Source organism: Papilio machaon, chromosome 3, assembly GCF_912999745.1.
Source record: "Papilio machaon chromosome 3, ilPapMach1.1, whole genome shotgun sequence".
In the NCBI taxonomy this organism is placed as follows: Eukaryota; Metazoa; Arthropoda; class Insecta; order Lepidoptera; family Papilionidae; genus Papilio; species Papilio machaon.
The window spans coordinates 8,711,106-8,731,454 of NC_059988.1; the positions used below are offsets into that span (position 1 = coordinate 8,711,106).

At 32.6% G+C, this 20,349-nt stretch overlaps 6 protein-coding genes across 7 annotated transcripts in view; 3 read left to right on the forward strand and 3 right to left on the reverse strand.

Annotated features, from left to right (window-relative positions):
- The window catches only part of LOC106711521 (protein PF14_0175), a 42,683-nt gene extending 37,358 nt beyond the window's left edge, over nucleotides 1-5,325 (forward strand). For both annotated transcript variants that reach the window (XM_014503853.2, XM_014503855.2), the window contains exon 3: nucleotides 2,101-5,325. In XM_014503853.2, coding sequence (XP_014359339.2) covers nucleotides 2,101-5,313 — 3,213 coding nt within the window. In that variant the 3' untranslated portion in view covers nucleotides 5,314-5,325. The remainder of the gene's footprint in view (nucleotides 1-2,100) is intronic.
- Nucleotides 5,326-5,927: 602 nt separating this feature from the next.
- On the reverse strand, nucleotides 5,928-7,630 carry LOC106711453. The gene has a single exon (XM_014503767.2). It carries the CDS (start codon nucleotides 7,388-7,390, stop codon nucleotides 6,404-6,406), a length of 987 nt encoding a protein of 328 aa, XP_014359253.2. The 5' UTR covers nucleotides 7,391-7,630; the 3' UTR covers nucleotides 5,928-6,403.
- A 584-nt stretch (nucleotides 7,631-8,214) lies between these two features.
- Nucleotides 8,215-9,295, reverse strand: LOC106711486. The gene has a single exon (XM_014503807.2). It carries the CDS (start codon nucleotides 9,220-9,222, stop codon nucleotides 8,278-8,280), a length of 945 nt encoding a protein of 314 aa, XP_014359293.2. The 5' UTR covers nucleotides 9,223-9,295; the 3' UTR covers nucleotides 8,215-8,277.
- Nucleotides 9,296-11,202: 1,907 nt separating this feature from the next.
- Nucleotides 11,203-12,359, reverse strand: LOC106711409 (uncharacterized protein C1orf131 homolog). The gene is made up of 3 exons (XM_014503715.2): nucleotides 12,042-12,359; nucleotides 11,612-11,799; nucleotides 11,203-11,259 (listed from the first exon to the last, which is right to left on the reverse strand). Exons 1-3 carry the CDS (start codon nucleotides 12,301-12,303, stop codon nucleotides 11,203-11,205), a joined length of 507 nt encoding a protein of 168 aa, XP_014359201.2. The 5' UTR covers nucleotides 12,304-12,359.
- A 378-nt stretch (nucleotides 12,360-12,737) lies between these two features.
- LOC106711410 (histone-lysine N-methyltransferase SMYD3) lies at nucleotides 12,738-18,165 on the forward strand. Its single transcript, XM_045686367.1, has 9 exons — nucleotides 12,738-13,293; nucleotides 13,558-13,642; nucleotides 14,360-14,519; nucleotides 14,777-14,904; nucleotides 15,134-15,310; nucleotides 15,850-15,949; nucleotides 16,526-16,852; nucleotides 17,249-17,411; nucleotides 17,866-18,165. The coding sequence occupies exons 1-9, from the start codon at nucleotides 13,166-13,168 to the stop codon at nucleotides 18,068-18,070; spliced, it is 1,473 nt and encodes a 490-aa protein (XP_045542323.1). The 5' UTR covers nucleotides 12,738-13,165; the 3' UTR covers nucleotides 18,071-18,165.
- Nucleotides 18,166-19,159: 994 nt separating this feature from the next.
- The window catches only part of LOC106711428 (fizzy-related protein homolog), a 48,236-nt gene continuing 47,046 nt past the window's right edge, over nucleotides 19,160-20,349 (forward strand). The window contains exon 1 of the mRNA XM_014503738.2: nucleotides 19,160-19,674. Coding sequence (XP_014359224.1) covers nucleotides 19,533-19,674 — 142 coding nt within the window. The 5' untranslated portion in view covers nucleotides 19,160-19,532. The remainder of the gene's footprint in view (nucleotides 19,675-20,349) is intronic.

Below are 20,349 nucleotides of genomic sequence, written 5' to 3' on the forward strand. Positions count from 1 at the left end.
TTTTAATTTAAAACAAATCATTTCACATTAATCAGTCTGTATACTAGAAATTTCGCCTATGACGAAAGTTGCATAAAAGAAATGGGATTACTTTCTCGTTTCTAATCCATTGAATAAATTAAAACAGATACGCAACATCCATTCATCTTATCAAATTAGTTCGGAATTTTATTACAAAAGTCATTAATAAGCTAATTAATTGATTGCCAACTATTATATAAGACTGTTTTCTGTCATTAATTAATACGTAAGGTCGTAAAATATTTTCCATGCAAATTAATAATCAACGACCAACGCTTTGGTCATCTCTGTTTTTAACACACTCTGTGCGGTCAGCGCCATCTATTCATGAAATGTTGTTACTAATTTTAAATATATTTTTGTACATATACGAAAAATGTTACAGTATATGGCTGTTTTCTTCGTTTTTTCGATGTTATCGATTCAATGATAAATTAATTGATAACATTGGTTTGTTAGATATGAATTTAACTGCGGAAGCGTAGGTCATTGCCACGCGATAAACTACGACAGGCGGGTGGATTGCGTAGTTCACGCTGTCTGCTATCGATACTGACTAGAATATAATTACACAATTATCTAATGTCTATCTTAAGAAGGCAGGTAGAAGCCTTATGCTATTACCAAGATTAAGACTTAGATCGCAGTAAAATTTCATCGTTTTATAATATAAAGTTACAACAAAAAAATCTAAGTTTACTGGTATTATAAATACGAAAGTTTAGATAGATGGATGGATCGATGTTTGTTAGAAATCGCCGGAACAGCTCAACGAGTCTTGATGAAATTTGACACAGATGTATAATAAAGTCTGGATTAATACATAGGCTACTTATTAAGTTTTTTTTTTTTAATTCCGCGCGGACGAAGTTGCGGGCTATAGCTAGTTTTAATATAAATCGTAAAAGCATTTTTTATCTCATCTTAAATTCGAAACAAAAGTTTATTTTTAAATCTATCGAATATTCATAATATTTGTTAAGAACTTAAGTCAAGAAAAAATAAAAGACAATTTTATTGTTCAGTTATTAGTTATGTAAATATTTGAATGATTTTCGTAACGACGTCGCGTCGTGCAAAGTCCAATTGTGAAACGAAGTAGGTGACATTCAATTATTGACACACATTTAACTAAAACATATCAAATGTAAACAAAAACATTAGAGTCAGTTCGCTGACTTTGCGTACAAAGGTCAGGGAAAAATACGTAAAAGGGAAATATAAACATTACCCTATCCATACGATATATATTTACAGTTCAGTTTATAATCCGAGCTGATGAAGAGTGGTGTTATAACTTTTATTAGTCATAATTTAATGTGATCATTGTTTTCCAGTATAGTGAGATTTGATTTTAATCTGAATGGGGTTTAAAAATCTGTCGCCGAACGAAATGTATTCGAATACTATATGTGGTGTTATAAAAAATGTAAGAAAAATTTATAAGGTTCCATAAACGTGAAACAAAAATAAGATTTCTATATTAATCTAACAGTGGCAGAGCCAGCAACACTATCAGTTACACCAGGCCCGCTCGACTGGTAAAATACTACGACCACACAGAAGACGCTAGTTTCGTCTGATCAGTGTGCATACCGGAGTTTTAGTGTGTACATACAAATTTTGCTCGCATCCCCTTTTCATCCTATGAGGAAAGGATGGGAAGGTGAAGTTGCATCGTTAATATAAAAAATCTATCGATAATACAAAATAATATTTCAAATTTATTTTTGATCAACTGTTAAAAAAGTTTCTTGTAATATCTCTAACTAATTAATAATTGTTATATTATGTTATAATTATATTTAATGCGACAACCTTAAGTACCTATATGCCGTAACCGTTGACCTTAGCATAAATCATATTGGACTTTGTTCCGATGTAAGTGCAAAAAATATCTCTTACCGTCGTACGATGTGCACTTTGATGCACAAATATAATTTAAATATAATTTTAAACGTGCTTTATGTGTACTTGACTTTCAAATTCATTGAAGACAATGTAATCGTCAGATTATTTATCGATGTCCGTATTGAACAATAACGATGTGAGATTAATATATTTCCTGTTTCATTTCAGATGGATAGCAGTTCAGAGGCGATGGAGCTACGGCGGGAACTGGACACGGTCAAGAGCGCCCTTCAGCAGCAGTCAGAGTCGGTCTTGAAGCAGAGGCACCAACTCGTCGAGGCCGGACAGGCGCTCGCCGCACGTAACAAACAGGCCGCTCAAGAAAGACGACTCCGCCAAGACCAACTAGCTCTTGTCCTACGCTCTCTTGTCCTTCTAGAATCCCGACTCACGAGGGAACAAAAACAAATCCAAGTATCTCTCCAACAAAAAGACAAAATTATCAAATCACAACAAGAAGAAATTACAAAACTTAAGGCCAGAAAGTCGTACTGCAGCAACTGTCAGCAGCTTCTCGGGTTCACAAGTGAACAAACTAATATTGAGACCGATCCAGAATTCCACAGCTTGGAGAGCACGGACTCAAGATTTCCTAATACTTTCGTTAGGAGTTGTAGTTATCGCGAGAGAAACTCTCCTCCAGTGTTCCAAAAGAATACACGACTAAGTAAAAGCTTTCAACTGCCGAAGACCGATGTCACTTACGGCAATTCGAGCTCGAGTGAAGAGGGCAATACCGCAAGCATCGGCAGCAAGGGAACATTCATCAAAAACAAACAAGCTTTTGTAAGACGTGATGTATTTCGAAGATCCAGGAAATATTCAGGACGGAAAAATAACGGTAAATTTACCGATAACACGCAAAAGTGTTACATCAATCAAAATAATAGCAGTAGTACTGAAGAGTGTTTAAGTATGAATTACAGAGTGAATCAAGATGACAATGACTCAACAGCTAATCTAATCGCCAACGATATTCGACGAGCTTCGTTGAAAATAGATCAGCTGATTGGAGAGGCGGCGAAGAAGGAACTAGAAAATACTCAGAGTGATTCCGATAAGACATATTCAACGACGATGGAACGACTGCACGGCATCAAAAGACAAGCGTCTGATGAAATCAAAGCTAATAGACAACTCTTCTTAAATAATGTTCTCAACGAAGAAAACAATGAAAAACCTTGGTATTGCAATGTCAGCGATCCAGAGAATGATGCGGATGGCTTAGACCAAAGAGTGTTATTTAATAGTAACAAAGCGAACAAAAACAATGAATTTGGAATCGTTGAACATAATGGAATTCGAAATTCTGAAATCACATATGCAAAGAACGATGTTTTATGTAACAATGTAATAAATAACTTGAATGACAGTTACAGTTTGAAGTTTGACGACAAAAACAACAATCTTGAAGCTAATATAGCCAAACAACCGGCTGTTACAGAAATAAGTGAGAATTGGTACGCTAGTACCAGCGATGCTGACGAGACCCCACCTAATGAGATATACAAAAATAATCCAGTACTAGAATGTGTCAATCAAATTTTGCTACAAAATTCATTAGATGATAGCAGTAATGACAATTCTAAATCCAGCGAGTCTCCTAGTCCTAAAGCAGCTACAAAACGCGTTCAGTTTTCTACTTTGAATAGTATATCATACGACGACAAAGTCAGGCCAAGTGGTAATAATCATACGCTACCAAGAACTGATAAGAGGGCTAACAAAATTGTTAAATTCAGTCTAGAGACTGCTTCAGAGCATAGTTATGAAGTGCCTAATACAGCTCAAGGATTTCAATACGAAATTCAAAGTATCTATAGCAATGAATATGAGCCTATTGTTACGAAATCTATAGAACAAAAATCACTCCCAATACAGCGAGTGGTGCCAAACGTTGAGAAGAATGTGCCCAAGATAAGAGGATCAATGGTTAAAAATATCGCAGCTAATATTGAAAACAGGAATAATATATTGGAAAGAAGAATAGACAATAATTTTGGATCAATGAAAACATTCAACAAAAGAAAAGTGCCACGAACTCCTCCCGCATTGCCGCCCAAGCCAAAGAACTTATCAGCCAAATTAAGAGCTGAGAATGCTGTCAAATACTCGACAGAATCTTTAGACTCTGAAGCCGTTGCGGCTAATCAACGGGTTGCAGACGTTAAGATGAGGAAAGTGGGACAAGTAGCAAATGCTAAGAATGTAGAACCGGACTACTGCTCCATTTCAGAGATAAATGTTCCAGTAGTCAGCAATGGTAAAAGGGAATTGCTACTTACACAGCCTACAGTAGAGATTCATAACGAACAGTACCCGATACATGCAGTAAATCAGAGAAACAACGTAGCTAAGGTCATATCGCTACCACGCATCCAAAACAAAATTAGCGACAAAGACATTCCCAAACTTCCTCACGTCACAGAAATTATTATCCCCGACGAAGATGAGAAGCCTACGGAAGAACAACGTTCATTTCCAAAATCAGCAGATAGCTACTTGGCCAATTTTAACATGCACCCTCTACAACCAAAACTAGACTCCCGCGCTTCCATTCAAATGGGAAACACGGTGTCGTCAATACTGTCAGAAATTAACCGCGGTGTCAAATCTGGTGTTAAGCAAATAAACCTTACCGATTTAGATAGTCAGTTCAACCCACACCACGGTTCTGAGAAAATACACGTCAACACGGAGCCGCGAAAAGCTGCATATTTAGATGACATAGACAAGTTTGATTTGTCGCAGGATTTTGAAGAGTTTAAGATAGACGACGAACTCGGCAGTATCGTCGCTGAAGAGTATCGCATAAGCTCCGGCAGCAGCGACGGCTCCGCTTCGGACGTAGTCACCGAGCTGCACACCATTGTACCTGACAATACCAACCAACATAACAATTCAAATGACAACGACAACGGAAAATCTGACAACTTTCATGACAATAACGACAATGTAACCAAGAGCCTATCAAAAAATGCTAAGCTCTCAAACAAACCTGATCTCCTTTCCAATATTGAGAATTTAGAGACTGAATCCGTAAGAAACTCTGACATAGAATCCAGCAATTCGTCCGGCAGCAACAGTGGCTCTTACAACACAGTTAAATGTGAGCCGAGAATGATTATAAATCAACCCGAAGTCAATGTGACAAAAACAAAAGGATCTTTCGATTTCTTTCTGGAAAGTTCTGGTCTGAGTTCTAAGTCTATTTTTACGCCGAGCAAGAATTACATCAATATGAGACCTCCAAGTGCCAACCATAAGAATGTACTAAAACCTAAGGATGTTAAGATGCGCGTTAGGAATCCAATAACAACGAACAATATCAACGAAAAATCTATGACTACCGCTATTAAATATTTTGAGCCCTATGTCTAGTATTTTTAATTACAAATGTATTTTATTGTTTTATTTTACTAATTAATTAAGACTATACTAAACTTATTTATTGTAGAAATGAACTTGCCTGCATAATATTAATATTGTATTTATATTAAATAATTTTGTAAATATCTTATCTGTTCTAGTTTCTTATGTATAAAATATATTAAAAATATGAAGCCTTATGTTTTATTTAATCCTTAGAACAATATTCATTTTAATGATATATTAAACCCCAATATTCACACAAAAATTGAGCTTTTGTAAAATTATCGACAAAATATGTATGAGATTTGTGTCTGTTGTCATGTACTTGCAAGCAAGTTAGCGTTTACACGTGACTATAGCTGATACGTGCAAGCAGCTTGCAGTAAGTTTGTCAGGTATCAAAATCGTAAATTTTGAAATTAGAATAAAAAAATAAAAAATATTTAAATATAAACGTTTATTAGAAAACTTATATCAATAGTATATTCCTATAAATATATAATAAACAGATTTCCAACTATGATTAATTATTAATAACAATTAATTTACCATCAGGCAAATAAATTTGTACTTAATTGTGATATTTACAAATAACAGTTTATTTTTGTCATAATATGTTTTTGTTCGTGTTTTTCGGCAGAGGGCGCCACAGACAAACGTAAGTTTACAAAAACCTCTAATTGTAAAACTACTACATAATTGTGCTTTAAGAAATGCTTAGAAGTGGCAATCATTTCCGTTTGATGTATCTAACGATCACGACATTAGATAAAAGTGTGACAATAATTTGATTATAAATATAATAGACATACTTAAGTGATAAATTAATGATATAAGAAACAATTAAACTTGAATAAACAGAAGGAGACACAACTTTGTGAAAATAAAATAAATAAGAAGGAATAAAATTAAACTTGCACAAACAGACGTCTACATTTTGAGTGAGGTTATGTTGCACATATTACTGCACAACGTGGCCTAAGTAGGAACATAAAAAAAGTGTTTTAACGCTTGGGGCAATTTAGCAGAAAGTCTACATTTACACATAAAGTTGGTTTGACTACAAAAATATATTTAAATACATTAATTTAGTTCAAAACTAATAGGTAGTCTTTAAGGCAGATTTCAAACGTGGGTTTGGACTATAGTCGGGATTCGGCGTGTAAGGCTTCGGTGGAGTGGGTCTCAGCATCGCCGGCGTCAGTCCTGGGTCCTCTGAGTACGAGAACGGGCGAGGCGGCATAGTCCCCACACGAGGCTGCGAGTCTTGCCTTGGGAAACGATTCCCCTGCATGAATTCCCAATTCGATGACCGCGGCGGCCCTTCGTTATACATATAGTCCGTGTGGACGTTACCACTGGACCCTAGAGTAGAAGTCCAACCCTGCTGCAACGCCCAAGGTTCATTGTAGCTGGGTTGTTCGAACGCATTTAAAAGTCCTCGACTGTGGATCGAATGTTGCTGTCTTTCTTCTGCGTTTTTACTATGCAAGTAATAGATTAACAACACCAGTAGAACCAAGTTTACTGCGTGAGCCACGAATCCTTTCATCGTCAGCACCATGAGTAAGAATGCACCGATTCTCAATGTATCTATCATATAATTGGTTGGTGCCATTACTGTGTTGGCGTTTAATTTATCCGTAAGTGAGGTGTAATCCGAGCCGAAATGTACGGCAAATGTGATGTCCACTACAAGCATCGCCAGACACAGGCCAGTGTGCACGTACGCACTGAAGTCCAAGTAGTACCAACATCCTCTGCTGAGTACAGCTATGGTTAGTGACAACGTGGCAACAACGCTGGCGGCCGACACCGCCAGAGACACTGTAGTTAGTACGAACACTGATTTGGAATCCGTCAAATCGTCTATTGCTAAAAATGTTCCACAACTTTCATCTTGTATGTACTGCTTATAAATTGAAATAAGGAGGTAATCTGAATTTTGCAGTATGGTCTGACCGATAGAGCAGTCAAACCTGAAGATAAGCGCGAGGCAGCACAATATGACATAGGCGGTAGAGACAACTGCGGTGATGCCGCACGACAGCAACGCTACCACCATGAACTTCCCCGTCGCGCCCATTGCTAACAAATTAATTCACAATAAGTAACACAACGCGCACAAGCGAATCACAACTGATTAATAACGATGTATCAGCCGTTAATCAGTATTGATAATTTTTATCTTTGTTATAGAGAAGTGCGCTATGCGAGGAACGTGAGCATTCTCTTTGCAAAGGGTGACCACTGCAAGCTATCGTTTCAATGTAATGGTGTCCATTTTTATTGTCCAAAATGAGTTTTATATAATGAAATAAAAAAGAAGAAATAATCCTTGTGCTGACAAGTGCTCTTTCCCATTAGAAATCTAAAGATCGGAATGCCAACCTTAAACTTTGAAGTTTGCAGTGGTAATTTAATTTTAAAATGGTTGGATTGTTAGCGAAAGTTGATATGGGTACTAATCCTTCTTTTTAGTTTTAAATTTGAACTTAAACTAATTACGATGTAACAACGAATGTAACGAAGTAGTATGTAATTTTTACAATCTGAAAAAATAAATACCAAGAATGAATAATTCATGGAAATGGTATTATATTAAGGGTTACTTAAATAGGCGAAGGGTTAATTAATTAAGTGAAGGGTTAAAAAATTAAAAGATTTATTTAATAAATAATTAACAACTATCATTTTATTATTAAATTCTTAAAAGTAAGTGGATATGAATTGTTTGTAATAACAATTTATTTCATATTGATATATATAATCAACAATGGACATATAAAAATTGAGGTAGCTTATTGTTATGCACTTAAAATTTCCGACAAATTAACGGTAAAAAATAGTTAAAATTTACTAACTAATATTATGTTATTGTGGTGAATATATAGTTATGTTATTGTGGTGATTACATATTCCATTTATAACTTTATTTAACGAACCATCAGTGGTTGTTTTAGGTAGAACCGACTAGTGGAAATAGTCGGGGTTTGGCGTATAAGGCTTCGGTGGCTTGGGCGACTTGGACCTTAGCATTGTCGATGTTAACCCCTCCGAGTATGTAAATGGCCTAGGCGGAGACATGCCAAAGTGAGCTTTCGGTGTGGAGTATCCTTGCAAAGAACTCACAGGCAAAAATTCGCTATCCGATGTTTGCGAAACCTCTTCGTTATGCATAGTACTAGGGTATACATTTTTACCAGGATCTAGATTCGATATTGCACCTTTCTGTATCGGCCGTGACTCGCTATTTCTTGTAGAGGAGTTCAAAACTCCTCGGATATGGTTCAAATGTTGGTCCTTACCTTCCGTGTTTATCTTGGGCAAGTAATAGATCAATGGCACCAGCAACACCAAGTTTATTGCGTGTGTCACGAACCCCTTCATGGTCAGCACCATTAGAAAGAACGCACCGATCCGCATCATATCTATTAAATATTTTGTGGGCTCATCTAAAATATCTGCATTCAGCTTGACTTTGAGGGTGGTGTAATCGATTCCGAAATGTATAGCAAAAATGATATCAACTACGAGCGTTGCTACGCACAAACCCGTATGCACGTAGGTACCAAAATCCAGGTAATACCAACATTTTCTGTTGAATATCGCTACCACAAGAGACAAGGCAGCTGCGAGACTGGCAGCAGCCAAGGCTAAAGACACTGCGGTCAGCACGAACACTGTATTAGAGTGCATTAAATCAGGCATGGCTAAAGAACTGAAGCAATTATCATCTTTTATATATTGTCGGTAAATTAAATGGAGTAGATAATCAGAATTTTGCACTATTGTTTGGGCGGTGGAGCAATCAGACCGATAGATGAGTACGAGGCAGCACAAAGTGATGTAAATAATTGATACCACTGTGGTAATGCCACAAGACAACAGCGATATTACGATGAATTTCGCAGACATTGTCAAAATTTAATTCACAATAAATAACACACCGCGCTCAAACGAATGAACAACAACTGATTAAGAACGATATATCAACTTATAATCAGTTTCGATAATTTTTATGTCAGTTATATTGAAATGAGCTATTCAAGAGACACGGGCGTTGTCTGTGAAGGATGAAATGTAAACTTTCTTGTATTTATAACTCTTATTCCTAGTAATTAATAACTATAACTAAGAACCTTTTAAGCTATTATCTGAAAGGTAGGAAGGTTTTTTTATACCATAAAGTAGCAAACGAGCGAGTGACCACATGAATTCGCCGAAATAGCGATGTGATCGGTGCCCAGACATTGCAGATGTCATTCCTCTAATCGACGGAAGAGGGGCGCACATAAAGAGAATATTCCACCTTCCTATTAATTCCCTTTCCATCCTGTCCTTATAAGGAAGGGGTGGGAAGGGAAATAGGCTTAAAATTAGGCCTCAGGAAGACCAAATCATCAGACAAAACGTGGAATTTCTTCCACTTCACGCCTGTCTCCTTTGTAGTTTTATATTGTACCTGGTTCGGCCCATTCGTGCAACAGATGTTGTTCTAACACTGTATAATAAAAATAATAAAAAATAACTTTATTGTTTTCCCTATGGGTAAGGGACTGGTGTCCAAACTAGGGTGATACCCTGTGTGATGGATCACCAGGCCATCACCACTGTAAATGATGGATTGTAAAGAAAAACCATAAATTTAAGAGATTTAAATTTAATTTAAAATAAATAATTTAAATTAGTATATAGTTTACAGATATTTATAATATTTACAGGAACAAAAACATTGATTTACAACTTTTCGCGACTACAAAATCTTCGTAATTTTCTCTTAACATTCATTAATGTAGGAACTTTAAATTGTTTTAAGAAATTCGATCCCTTTTTGCATCCATTTTGTAAAGTTTTACCAGACTTTTCTGATAACTGTTCAAGATCACTGTTTATTGTAACATCAGAGCTGCTTCCACTTATAAAAGATACTCTTGCTATCGATATATTAGAAAAAGAATCACAATTTTTAATATTAGTTCTGGTTAATGTATGTCCATAATTTTCAACTCTTGAATATGGTTTTGATCGATTGCGTCGTAACGTTTTTAAGTATTCTTCTGAAGAGAAAGTCGTTGTTTCATTATCAACGACTGCGGGAACACATCTTGTTATTACCTTAGGATAATCCAAATCAACTATTTTACCCCATTTGCGATCCAAAGCACGAAATGCTACACTCAAATGTAAATGCAGATCCATTATTTGGTTTAAGAATTTGTAAAAAATTATCACTGGAGATGTGAACTTATCAAACACTGGTGAGTTTATGATTGAAATTTTAAAATTGATCAGTATTTAAATGTAGTTTAATTATCCCCCTTTTATTTCAATTACTAATTATACGAAATATTAATTAGATAAAGGGTTAATTAATTACATGAATGTTTAATTAATTATTTATATTACTTTTCGTAATTAATTACCTGAGGAGGTCAGTTATTAATTGAAGGAATAATTAATTAAGTAAAGGTATAATTAGTTAACTGAAGGGTTAAATTGTTGCAAGAGCATCATCATCATCTCCCTGGCCTTTTCCCACTCACGTGGGGTCGGCACACAAGGCTATAATACCTTAAAGTTTTGGCTTTAGTTTTTACGGCCGGCCGCCTGCCTGTCGCCAACCCTACTTGGGACCCTAATTGTTGCAAGAGCATTGACTTCAATATGTTAGAAATGAAAAATAATATTATCTAATCTAATAGTCTTCATTCTTATTAAAGTAAGATAATATACAAAATATTGAAAAACTAAGGGAAGAAAACTCAAAATCATAGAATGTTGTGACTTGAAATATTCAATTTAACATCACAGTTAAATAAAAACTTTGGTAGAATAATTTTTGTTAATCATACTTTTTATTTACAATTTAAAAATAAAAATTTTGAAGTACTTTCATTACTTTTTCTTCTTAACTGGAGCTTTTTTGTTATTTTTCAAATCTTTCTTCTGCACCTGAAAAACAAAGATGAGTTGTTAATGCAAAAAAAATCCAAACTAAATACAGTATAAAGCATTAAAAAATATATGAAAACATATCTCAAGTTGCAGAAACTGACTAAAATAGTATATTATACAAGAAATTGTATTAAGCATGTATTATTATGCTTCAAATAGTTACATAATTCAAGACTGAAGATAAGTTAGTATGAAAAATCTGCCTAAATATATTGTAAAAGTGAACTTTAACTGTGCAGTTTTATAACATTAGGAACAATAAATTAAAATACAAATAGATTAAACATTTACGTGTGGCATAGCCAGAATATTTGACTGTCTAAATAAAATTTCTACATTATCTACTAACTTTTCCGTAATTGTCCAAGAAATGCCCGACATCATTATTGATCCCTTTCTTTTTCTTTTTGCCAGCAGTTTTCAAAACAGTCTTTGATATCATAAGCTGTTTCTCTTTATTCTGTTCCAATTTTTCTTGTTTTCTCTTCTGCATTAACTCCTTATAGTTTATATATTCCCGTTTAGGTGGTTTAGCACCTGAAAATTAGGTATTGTATTGCACTTCAATATTTAAAAGGAATGAAGTAATTTTATCATTTAGTGGTTATTATTCATTTAGCAATGCTGATAATTACAACTATTGATAAGACTTGCTATTTTTATGTTGTTATTATGCAGGGTCTTCAATTGTAACTAGTTTTTAATTAATAATGTTCATTGTCTTAATGTTGCATATTGTAAGCAGTAACAAAATTCTCTTTTTAAGAGTTTACCCTTACCTAAACTAACTGCTAAAGCAATTTTTGCTTCTTCTTTCTTGCTACCATCAAATCCAGACATCCCAAACTTTACAACCTCATGCCGAATTTTCTTAAGATCTATATCTTTCTTTGTATACGGTGTTTTGTTATGCTCATCAATTTTGTTTTCATCTTCTAAAGTTTGTTTCTTTTTTGGTTTGTGTGTTTCAAATTTAACAACTTTGAAATTGCTATCAGCGTTTTTTAACGCAAGCGCTGCCTTTGTCAACACAATCGACATATCCACAACAAAAATCTAACACTATTTTATTCAAAAACGTGTACTATTATTATAATTTATTTAATTTAATTTATACATATTTTATTTTACAATTAACATTATTAATGTGCCATGTGTTTATGTTTAGACAAATTTGACAATTTACAGTAATAGTAGCCATGTGTCGACTGTCAATAACGCATAGAGTATAAGCATAATTTTCTAAAAAAGAAAAATTCTTTCAGGTTTTAGGTTTTTCCAGAAAAATAGAAAGCCTCGCCATGTTGCGGCAAACCTATACAAAAAAAATTAAAGCAAAAAAGCCTTTGGAGACCTTTCATTGCTTCTCACCACGCCATTATACCTCAAACACTCCATTTAGAAGTATAAATCTATGCTATCATAAGTTTATTATCTAATCAAATCTAAACGTCAATGTCAATTAAATATAATTTTCACATATACAATTTTTATTTGTATTTACGTTTATACTAAAAGAAAATAAAAAACATAACAGCTGAGCATACTTACGTTTAGTGTATATTAAGAATAACTTATGGATTGATATGCGGTGGACTAGCTAATAATAGGACACATTTAGTTTATTTTTTACATTGATATATCTGGTTGCGGATGTGTTAGAGACCCAACTAAAAATAATGTTACCGATGTTGAGTATAAATTTAGCGCCACAGGTATTTAAGCCAACTGTAAGCTGAATAATATAATAATTCGCTCCGTGGTCGAGCATGTTAAAGTACGCGACAGTAAAATACACATTCCTTAAAAATTTTATAATATTTTTTCGCATGTTAGATATACTAGCAGATTTACACGAAATTTCATAATTTCGTTCATATATTAGTTAAAACATACAACAGATATGAAGAATAACTATAAAATTTCGGATACACCTGTAAAAGCTGGTGATCTTTTGTTAAACGAAAACCCATTTGTTTATGTTCTTTCGTCCAAGGAAAAAGGATTAAGATGTGATAATTGTTTACAAAAGTAAGTAAAATTGATTCCTCACGTAATTATTGCTCATTAAAAATACATTTGTTTTTAAAAGAAACTTAAAATTGACATAAATATGAAGCATTATATAACCTTTGATTTATCGTAAAATTAAAGAAGTTTCCGTTTAAATTATCCATAAATTACATAATTATTAAAACAAAATAATATATTAAAGATGTTTCATTTAAGTATGTTACGTAATGCAGAATATGTTTGTCATGTAAATTTCATAGTGTACATTATATTTTTTTACAGGTCAAAGGTGCTCAAATGTTCAGGATGCCAGTTTGTCCATTACTGTGGACGAGTATGTCAGAAAGAAGCTTGGAGTGGACATAAGGTAAGAAAACTCTAAAGTTATAAAAAAAGTAGGATTCTTTATCCTCATTTTGGCTTCACCAGCTGTTATGAATCTTAATATTTTGGTTTAATTTTTATGGTTGTCTGTGGCCAACCCTATTTGGTAGAAGTAAACTAAAATTAATGAAAATCCTATTCTGTATAATTATTTATTAATAACTTTAATGCAAGCAATTCTAGAACAACTGCTAATTCCACCAAGCATAAGCTATACTGGAGATTAAGTTTTATATTTATTAAATATATATATTTTTTATTAACAAACCTCTTTGAAACTAAAATAAAAGTGGCCAAACTAAAGGGAAAGTGTTTTTCGTGATATCTTTAGACTATATAAATTGGTGTTAAAGTGTAAAGGATTTATCTTTAGGAACAGAAGTTTGGCAACAATTCTTGCTTTTATATCTGTAACACCAGATGCCCCACTAAATGAATCAGTGGTAATTTATATTCTTGTTTCCAAATAAAACCTTACTCTAAGTAATAATGTGTTCAATATGTGAAATATTAAAATTTAGATATGTGTAAATGTATAATTTTTTTTTAGTTGTCAGAACATTCATTGAAAATATAAAAATAATCTTGTCACTGAATTAATATTTTTTCTTTTGTTTTTTTTTCCGACATTAGTAAAAAAAAATCCTAATTTTTTTTTTGATCATCATGAAATTTTTTCAACAATTTTGTTATATGACAGTGGGAATGCTCTAACTTGAAGAGAGTTGCACCAAAGATAATACCAGATGCTGCTCGTATGCTGGCTAAGATAGTGAACAGATTAAGTCGAGGTGATGGCCAATCATATCGTGCTTACTATACGAAGACCTCGTTTCGAATGTGGAAGGATTTAATGTCACGTAAGTGTAACATTTCTGTATTTTATTCTTTAAAAAAAAAAGAGAAAAAATGTTGTAAAAGACAGGAAAAATTAACTTACAAGATTTTTTTTTTTACATAATCACTGCCGCTATGATTTTTCTAATACTCAACCTCCAATTTTTTATTATGAAAAAAATATTAAAAAATTGTTTAATACATTTGTTTTTCCATATTTGTTGCGTTATTTAGTACAATAATTAATTAAATTAAGACAATATTTTTCGTAATATTTCAGATTATCCAGATTTAAAACAAGACAAGAAACGAATGGATCATTTTACATCACTTTGTATGGTGCTGTTTGAGTTCCTCAAAGACATATCATTACCTAATACTGTTGAGTTAATGGGAATGTATGGTAGAGTAAGTAATTCTAAATATTTAATTTCATTTTACTCAATAATCATGGACGGGACTAAAAATTTAATTATTATTCCTTCAATTTAGCTATATAATGCTCAGCGAGGAGATATAGTTTTCATCAAAGTAAGATTTTCTGTTGTACTAAAATTAGAAAAAGAAGAAATCTCTATGAGCGAGAACAACATCAAAGTCCTTGTAATGTAAAATAATTATTATATTCTTGTTTCAGATGGTCATCAACAGCTTTACAATATTAGATATAGACATGAACTCGATTGGTACTGGAATATATTTAGCATCCTCTATTGTAGACCACAGCTGTGACCCCAACGCTGTAGCCACATTTGATGGTAACATAATTAATATCAGAGCAATACAAGATATGCCCAATTTGGATTGGAATCAGGTAAATGATAACAGCAATTGAAAGAATTAGAACATAATTAAATATTTTATACTAGTTTGTTTTAACGAAATATACAGATATCTATATATATAAAAGAAAGTCGTGTTATTTACACTATTTATAACTCAAGAACGGCTGAATCGATTTGACTGAAAATTGATGGGGAGGTAGCTTAGAACCAGGAAACGGACATAGGATAATTTTTACCTCGTTTTTTATTTTTTGTTCCGCGCGGACGGAGTCGCGGGTAAAAGCTAGTGTCAAATAAAACTTCATAATATCGCAAAATTTGACAAGCAGTTTGGTTGTTATTTTTTTTAATTAATATTTTCTGGTCTGGATACTAGTCCTTTTGTCTTTGGTTGTTAACAGACCACAAGTTGCCATTAAAATGTACAGATTCATATAAAAGGTGTCACATCTGCTTGTCTATGGTTTAGGTCCTGTATATGATTATTATTATATTTTTCAATTTTTATCTAATTTAAATTTGGACATAGTTTTTATAAATGGAAAATATATTTGTTTTTTTTTACTAGATTCGTATCTCATATATCGATCTTTTGAAGACACCGTACGAGCGTCAAACTGAGCTACTGGAAAATTATTACTTCTTATGCGAGTGTGACAGGTGCTTTGGTAAATGCTTTAGATGTGCATACTAATTATTTAAATGCATGACCCATAAATCTTTATTCACAAGATGATGCCACACTCAGAGTATCTAAATGACCATTTAGGGTTGCTCTTACTGTAGATTTAGTATGAAATATAACAAAGGGACTGATTAAGTGACTCTTGAGATCTCAGAATACAATCTGCAGTAATCAGACTAGTAATTGCATTTCAGTGTAAATTCAATCCATTCGTTCATTTATTTCACTCAACTATTTAATCATTCATTTATCAAATAAAAATATTAATGTTGCCAATAATTTTCGGTGTTTACTATATTTCAAAATATGTTCCTTGTGAATAATGATTTTTATTAGTTTCATTTTGTGATCTCTATTTTAATTTTCTTTTTTTTATCATTAATATTTTTAACAAGAGTTTTGATTCTATGCAATTCAATTTTTTTATATTGTATACATCCAGACATGTTGGTCAGAAATTTACAATTTTGCTCGTCCTATCTCAAACTTTCTAGTCTACTTCAATAAACAATGTGGCTGTTTATTAATTTTAATTTTATATAATCTGTTATATTTTTAGGTGACATTCAAATAAAAATATTACACGCAGCAAAATGTCCAAATCAAAAATGTGACAATTCTGTTAAAATATCATGGAAGGATTGTGACTTGGTCAGAAAACCTAAAGATGAAAGTAAAAAGAATGGATATATCAAAGAGAATGGAGATAGCAATAATGAGAGTGAGAAAGAAGAGTCAGAATGTAATAATAAGAGTGAAATAGTAAGAGAGGGAGAATGCAGTGCATGTGGTACAAAATGCACAGATAAACAGATAGAAGTTTTTAAAAAGGCAATGGAATTCACTGAGATGCATTTACAGAAAATGAAAAGTTCTTCTGTTGCATGTATCCTTTATTATTTTCAGAATTATGTAATTTTTTTTTTCATATTTGCACTTTAAAAAAAATACCGAAACCATATTTTATTACAAACATTTCTAAATGTAATTTTCTCAATTCAATTTTAATTTTGGTTCAAAGAGTTATTTTTGTTTTTAATTTTATATGTGTATGTGTTCTTCTATATTATGTTCTACATCTATGCCAAATTTCAGCATCCCTTTAGCCATTCTGGAGACATCTTAAAAAAATCCATCCATACTTCAACTTTCGCATTTATAATATTAGATTAATTAAAAAAAAAAAAAACAGTCGAATTGATAACCTCCTTCTTTTTGAAGTCGGCTAAAAAATCAAATTAAATAAATATCCACTAATAATAACCTAACTACAGTAAAACAGATGTAGATGTTTGTAAGTTCTGCTTAGAGAAACAAGAGGGGATTTTACATCCACTGAATGTGATGCACGCACAGACCATGGACCATGCATTTGATGCACTCATACAAGTCCAATTGTGGGAGACCGCCTGTCTCTATGCTGAAAAACTTATACCATGTTTCAAGTAAGTAGTAGAGTTGGAAAATGGGCATTAATCTATATATATAAAAGAAAGTCGTGTTAGTTACACTATTTATAACTCAAAAACGGCTGAATCGATTTGACTGAAAATTGGTGGGCAGGTAGCTTAGAACCAGGAAACAGACATAGGATAATTTATACCACGTTTTCTATTTTTTATTCCGCGCGGACGGAGTCGCGGGTAAAAGCTAGTAAATAAAATATTAAAGAAAGAAAAAATGTTAAAGAAACAATATTTAATATAATAAGTGTTACGGCAGTAAAAGTTTTGCATACTGTCCGACAAAAAAATTAACTATTTTGGCTATATTATTCTAGTTTTAAAACAGTCGGCTATCAGACGTTAATAAACCATAATTTAGATCAATTTAACATGATTTTTTCTTTTTTCATATTATTAAAATTAACAAAAAAGTTATTTTTTTTTTATCTTTCAGATTTTACTATGGTGAAAGGCATCCGTTACTAGGATTGTTACATTTGAAATATGGAAAAATATTGCTGTACAAAATGGATCTGTCAAAAGCCTTAGAACATCTGAAGTTAGCTGAAAAAATACTAAAGATTACACACGGTGACCGACATCCATTGTACAAAGAACAGTTACTGCCGTTACTAAGTCAAGCTATGCTCGAGTCCTAGTGAGTTTTGCGTAGTTGCTGGTGATATTGTCAATTATTTTCAAACAGACGTGTCAATTGTTTATTGTATTGTGTAATAAAGACAAATAAATCATAAGAACGTATTTCCTAGTTGTTTTTAATTGGACCCCTCCTAAACATAGGTACTTGATCGGTATAGAATAAACAATTTTACCTGGTGAGCTCCTGTGTCATTCTTCTATCCATCAGGTAGAATTCATTTCAAATTAATCTTACCAATATTTTCGAATATTTAGATGGGGATGTTTGTTTAAAGGTATCCAGAACGGTTCTACGGATAACATTTAATAAGTTTTTTCTTTGATTCCGCGCACCTGGATTCGCGAACAACATCTAGTAAGTAAATAAATTTAGGAGATTAGCTATTGGTATTCGATTTTTAATTGACATTTTTCATAATAAAATCTGGAAATTGATACAAAACTTGAATACATTTTTCAGTACTGGCAACATCCTTGATTGACCGTTTTCATTCAAATTTTAATTGTGTTTGCGATTAGGCAACACTTTCCTATCGATAGTGATGTCTCTTTTTCTGTCAGTACAAATTGTACGATTGCGATCAATTTTTGTATCTTTTTTCGAAAATCGATGTTAAATGTAAATTAAAAACTAGACTTTGGAATATCACAGTTGTGGATATGTAATTGTAAACTTTTGTTTACGTAAAGTTCATTTTATGCGAAAGACCTCTTGTACAAAAAGAAACATCCAATTACCTAGTAGAAATATCCAACCTATTAATAGGCATACTATTTGTACAAACACGCTTTATGTTTAAATTATTCGGGAAACTTTAAAAATCTGGAGCGTTTCTTAAATTAATTTCTCAAATATATTTTTTCAGACAATCAAAATGAAAAAAAATCTATTTTTAAATTAATTAAATTAATTTTATTAAATAAATTTAAATAAACATTTTTTTTAAATACATACTTTAGTTCATGCATTAATAACACGCATTAATTTACATGCATGTTGTTTTAAAGTGCATAGGACCTGAAATCGATGACATTTCGATTAGGATGATCAATTTTTAACGGACATCACTAAACAGCGTTTATTTATATGCTGGTGTCTGTTTCAAATTTTGATTTACTTTTAAATAGAGCAAAGTCTAATTTTAAATTATTTGTGCATACTAATCGTGTTGAAAAGAATTATATCGATCTAGTGTAACGTAAAATTTGTTTGTGTTAGTCATTATCTAGTGCATATACGATAATCAATTGCGCTGCTGCGCTATCGGGCATGTCAAATTTTGTCAAATGGTCCCTAGCAGTCGGGAGGTGTAGTAGTCTCTTGGATTTCGAAGTGTGTGAACAACGACAAATCAATACGATGATCCGTTGATCATTTACCTATAACTGGACGAACAATCTAGTCCTTTCTTCCATTAGTTTATTTGTATTATTGGACAAAGAAGTTGAACTTTACACAAAATGTTTAGTAAGCCATACGAAAAGAGACTGGTGCAGCAGTGCAGTCCAGTGAGCAAGAAGGAATCGGTGCTTGTTCGACCTGAAGTGATGGACAGATTTATACCTTGTCGTCCTGATAATAATTGGCAGACCAGCTTCCAAGGTATGTTGTAATACATTTTATCATTATCTTTTGCAATCATAATTTATCATGTTTGAAATAGTAAACACAAGTTTTCCTATAGTTGATGTATTGATAACTATTGTGTTTTGATAATAATATTTTCCTCTGTCATAATTTTATATAAGAAATCCATATTATTTTCTGCCTATGATAGATTAGATTTTGTAATCTGTCTATTTACTTAGTTTCCATTTACTTTTGCATTATAGCAATCTGTAGATTAATTCTCTACCCACTTAATGTTAAAAAGTAATGCAAGTATGAAATAAAACAGATTTATTTCAACATATTGCCTGATTTAGTTTATTTACTTTGATGTCACAAACTATAGAGGATTTTGAAATCAAAACTCATTATGACAATGAATGAAATATAAATGCAATCTGTAATTTTTGAGTTCATATATTTAGATAAAGTAGTGATGGAGTTTAATTTGATAAAATGCCGCAACAAAGTAACCTAACAAATGTCAACATGTATGATTTTTGTACGTGTAAATATAGTAGGTATGTAAAAGTAGTAGTTATATGCTGTCTATAGTCATATAATATTGATTCCATAGATTTATAAACTATAGATGAAGTGTTTCGTACAAGTTTGATGTCTAACCGAGAGTTGATATTTGAAATGTCATTTACCCCTAAAAAAGGACTT